General features: G+C 46.3%; 1 protein-coding gene across 1 annotated transcript in view; it reads right to left on the bottom strand.

Annotated features, from left to right (window-relative positions):
- notch1b (notch receptor 1b) overlaps window positions 1-5,000 on the bottom strand; it is a 97,456-nt gene that overhangs the window by 30,318 nt on the left and 62,138 nt on the right. The window contains 3 exon segments of the mRNA XM_084308106.1: window positions 2,310-2,429; window positions 3,706-3,819; window positions 4,712-4,857. Coding sequence (XP_084164232.1) covers window positions 2,310-2,429; window positions 3,706-3,819; window positions 4,712-4,857 — 380 coding nt within the window.

Below are 5,000 nucleotides of genomic sequence, written 5' to 3' on the forward strand. Positions count from 1 at the left end.
AAAACGGGATTCACCACACGTGCGTACGCAGGTTCTACGCACACCTGTCATGATGAATATGACTTTGATCCTACGTTTGAGCTCGTGCACTGTTTTAAGTATTTGCATACCAGAACCGCCCCGATTAACCATATACGGTAATGGAATACCCCCATGAAATGTGGAAAAATGGACTAAGCCGAGGGAAGCGTGTTATGAGACAGGCTGACAGACGTGTACACTTACGGTGATGTCGGATATGATATCTATTAACCATTGCTGCCTGGGCAGCGCAAACACTAATAAAGACCGTGCTGGAATATGACTGCCTTTTCCCGTGTTGTTTGATTAATACCCAGGGATTAAAGTTCTCCTCAATTTTATTCCAAATCGCGATGGATCTTCCGTCAATTTTCTACCTGCTGTATATGATTTCTAGAGGCATACTACAATCTATTTTGATGTCAGTATTGGGTAGCCTATATAAACAATAATACGAGAGCATATACAAGAACAATGAATCTCACTGCATGTATGATGTAGCCTGCCTTTCAATACATGAACTTGAATTCCATCATGTTTGTGTGCGGGACTCACAAGGCTGTTGTCACAATGGGTGGTACCGGTACAGTAATAACAGTCTACACAATATCACGATGGACCATGCCATAGCCTATGTTCTATTATGACATGATCTGTGAGACAAATGTTCTAGAATGTTTGATTAAGATATCATACTCTGACAGCATGCCTATGATCAACAAAAACGCGAACTTGAATCCCATCATCATATTTACATAGTCTGTCCACTATCTGGTGTCATTGCAATGCGTTTTTTATTCTTTCTTATACTGTAAAAAGGGGGAAGAACACTATATCGTGGGTGTTCATATGACTTGTATTCTGCTTACAGCTTCGAAATTCCACTTGTTTCGTTTAACGTAAAGCCTTTTAAATATAATCAAAACGTTCCCGTGTTTCTGCGGTCTGTGCGCAAAATAATAACGAGTTGAGCTACGCGGAGCGCAGTCAGTCAGTACACCCCGTATATTCCGATAACGCTATATAAACCATGCTGCATTCATTCTGAGAGAAAGATCTATTATTCCAAATGCTATTTATAGGGTTTTGACCATAATTACACTACTGTTGCTATTTTACAATGAACTATAATGAATTACGGTTCATACAGAACATGCCAGTGTTGAAACTAATGCACAGAAGCTCATTTCCTTGTTGTAATAATATATTCTACCACTGGGCGTCAGCTAAGTGTGCTCCGAGCTGTGCGTACACATAAGCACGAAGTCAAGTTCAAGTTGAAATTGATGAATCCCACTCTTTGCTTAGAAATGGTCGTACGCACAGGTTAAGCACATATCTGTGCGTAAGACACGTTGATGAATGAGGGCCCAGGAACCTTAAGCTCGTAGTATACATTAGAACGGAAACCGCAGTACATCTCTATGAGAGCCTAGGTTACAATGAGCAAAGGCTCCCACACGTTTTCAGTTTTCTGTGATCTTCATTCACTTTAGCTGGGTTTGAAGATCAGTGTTAAAAGTGTGATGTATGTTGATAGTGGCAGGACGATATGTCAAATATGTGAAAAGACAGGGGGGTCTACAGCCAGATAGAATGGATAGTAATGCATGGATAGAGAATGTACGGGTATGATCATAATTTTTGGGAACTTTTAGTGCAATATCCAAACCTTCTGAAGACCTGGAAATGATCAAACAAATTTTTTTTTTGTCTACTTTTTCTCCTCTTTTTTCTATTTTTCTCCCATCCCAATTACCCGCTGTGCCAATTCTCCCCTCCCTTGTCTTGAACGTTGCTCGCATATGCCCCCCACTGGCCGGTTGTAGGGAGGATAGAAGCCTTGAATCACGTGTCCCCTCCGATACACGAGGAGGCAACCTGTCACATCTTTTCACCTGCCAGCGCGGACTCTCATTGGCGAGGTGTAACGCGTGGGAGGCTCACACTACCCCCGCCACTTCCTGTCTCTGCTGTGCAGGCGTCCCCCAACCGACCTGTAGGAGTCACTGTCCACAACGTCCAGATTACCACCCATCGACTTCCACCCGCTGACTCTGCCAATTGAGTTAGTATGACGACTGGCCCAAGCCGGAGGCAACGCCGACAGCCGGAGTCGAACCCGGTGTCTCTTGCGTTGGTGACGAGCACAATGTCCGCTGCGCCACCCAGCCACCGTGATCAAACTAATTTTCATACATTTCCCAGAACTGCAGACCCCTGCGTGAGGAGACGTCACAGGTGCAGAAGTGAAAGACAGATCTCGGTGCTTTAAGCTCATCCTTTACCTTGCCAGCCCTCGGGACAGACACAGGAGAAGCTCTCGTAGTCCTCCGACTCCTGACACACACCTCCGTTCTTACAGGGCCTGGGACCGCACGGGGCCAGCACAGTCTCGCAGTCCTCTCCTGCAAAACACACACACACACATTTAGAATCTTTATTTATGTCCACATAAAGACAATGTTTAAAGGACACAAATATTGTCAGTGCACTTGTACATTGTGGGTTATTCTGATACATTCGGCAATGGCAATCAAAGTTACACACACACATGGATGATGAACCTGACAATCAACACACAGCTCATGGGTACAGATAGCAGCGTCTTCTCCAAATTGCGCGGCTGCCAATAATAGCTGACACTGAGCAATATCTTGCTAACTGTTTGGCTCTTCCCTTCGAAAGACCGCCATCTGAAGGCCTCTAACACCCAACTTATGAACATGACCCAGGCTTCCAAATATGAAGACTAAAAGTTTACAGTACACACACACACACACACACACACACACACACACACACACACACACACACACACACACACACACACACACACACACACACACACACACACACACACACACACACACACACACACACAGACACACACCTCTGATAAAGAACACTATAATCACTATTATCTTCAGCACTGGGCTATCATTAGGTGGAAGTCGTCAGCTTGGAGATAACCCACCCTACTTAGATAAACACTTTCAATGAAACATTGAAACATCATTCATTCAGTGCTATCAGAAGACTCTGGCCCCAGAAAGGCTCTTTGGGTGTTCAGGGGACCTGCGGAGACGTTTCCCTATCTGTTTCCACGGCACCCGGCTCATACAGGAAGCCGGCTCCGGTTTCCGGCCATTGTCCAAGTCATTTGCTGTTCTGTGAGACAGGAAGCAGGCCAAACAGGAAATGTGTCGAGCTCCCGTTCCCACCCCATCGCCGGCGAAACACCCCTGTATTATTCCAAGCCCCTGTGTGGATTTTTCCAAAAAGACGACTCGGCAAATAAATATTAAGATTCGCCCCCCGAGGCGTCCCGCCATTATCTGTTTTTTCAAATAATAATAATAAAGTGAGCGGAGAGGACGTGGAAGGTTTTGGAGGGAAAATATTTTCCTGCTCCGTTATCGGGGACACTTGGTGAAGCGTCACAGAGTGCCAGTGTCAACACGGAGGCTCGGCGTCTTCGAGCCCCCAGAGGAAGTCTCGCAGCTGAACTCTTGCTCGACAGCCAGTACGCCGTCCGGAGCAGGTCTTTCCTCCGTGCCGTGACTTAAAAGGAAGTGCCTTTTAACCCTCCCGGTCAAGGAAATACCAGAGCAGCGAGCCGAAGTGAGACACGTCAAAAGAGTTATTACTATTAAAAATAAAATGCAATGATATTTTTCATACCAGTGTAAGGGAGAACGCAGTTGCACTTGTAGCCGGCCACGTCGTCGATGCAGGTGCCCTGGTTGAGGCAGGGGTTTGAAGCGCATTCGTTGATGTTGGTCTGGCAGCTCGGTCCTGCGGGGGTTGGAGGGGTCAACGGTATTAAGCACTTGAGTCAGAAGTGAAGGTCCAAAGGTCAAATGGATAAAGCTGGACAATGTTTAACGGTGGGAAGTGAGGCTTTAGAAAGACATATAGGCTCACTTGCCACATACAGGTGCTAAGCAAACACCCATTACACACACACACACATTCACCCTCTCTCTTTCTGTTACACACACACACATTCACCCTCTCTCTTTCTGTTACACACACACACATTCACCATCTCTCTCTGTTACACACACACACACATTCACCCCTCCTTCACTTCTCTTTCTCTCTCTCTCTCTCTCTCTCTGTCACACACACACACACACACACACACACACACACACACACACACACACCCACATACATTCACCCCTCCCTCACTTCTCTTTCTCTCTGTCACACACACACACACACACACACACACACACACACACACACACACACACACACACACACACACACACACAGACAAGACACATCTGTTCTCTCTCTCTCTCTCTCTCTCTCTCTGTTCGCTCCCCCCACTCACCTCTGTTCTTTCTCTCTCTCTAACACACACACACACACACACACACACACACACACACACACACACACACACACACACACACACACACACACACACACACACACACACACACACACACACACACACACACACATCTGTTCTTTCCCTCTCCATTTCCTCTCTCTCTCTCTCTCTCTCTCTCTCTCTCACTCTCTCTCTCTCTCTCTCTCTCTCTCTCTCTCTCTCTCTCTCTCTCACTCTCTCTCTCTCTCTCTCTCTCTCTCTCTCTCTCTCTCTCTCTCTCTCTCTCTCTCTCTCTCTCTCTCTCTCTCTCTCTCTCTCTCTCTCTCTCACACACATACTGACCGGTGAACCCCGCTCGGCAGGTGCAGACGTATCCGCTCGTCATGTCCTTGCAGGTGCCTCCATTCATACATGGGTTGGACTCACATTCATTGTTGTTGATGTCACAGTTCTTCCCGCTCCAGCCAGAGTCACACAGACACGTATAGCTGAAAACACAGTTCAGCCGTTCCCAGCCACAGATTTAAGTACCGTAACTCACAGGGGGGCAACGATCTCAATACAGAATGTAACATTCTAAAACATTTACGTTCAATGCAGTGGATCAAAATCTAAAACTATATAGATGCTT

Source organism: Notolepis coatsorum (assembly GCF_963971535.1).
Source record: "Notolepis coatsorum genome assembly, chromosome: 2".
Taxonomy (NCBI): domain Eukaryota; kingdom Metazoa; phylum Chordata; class Actinopteri; order Aulopiformes; family Paralepididae; genus Notolepis; species Notolepis coatsorum.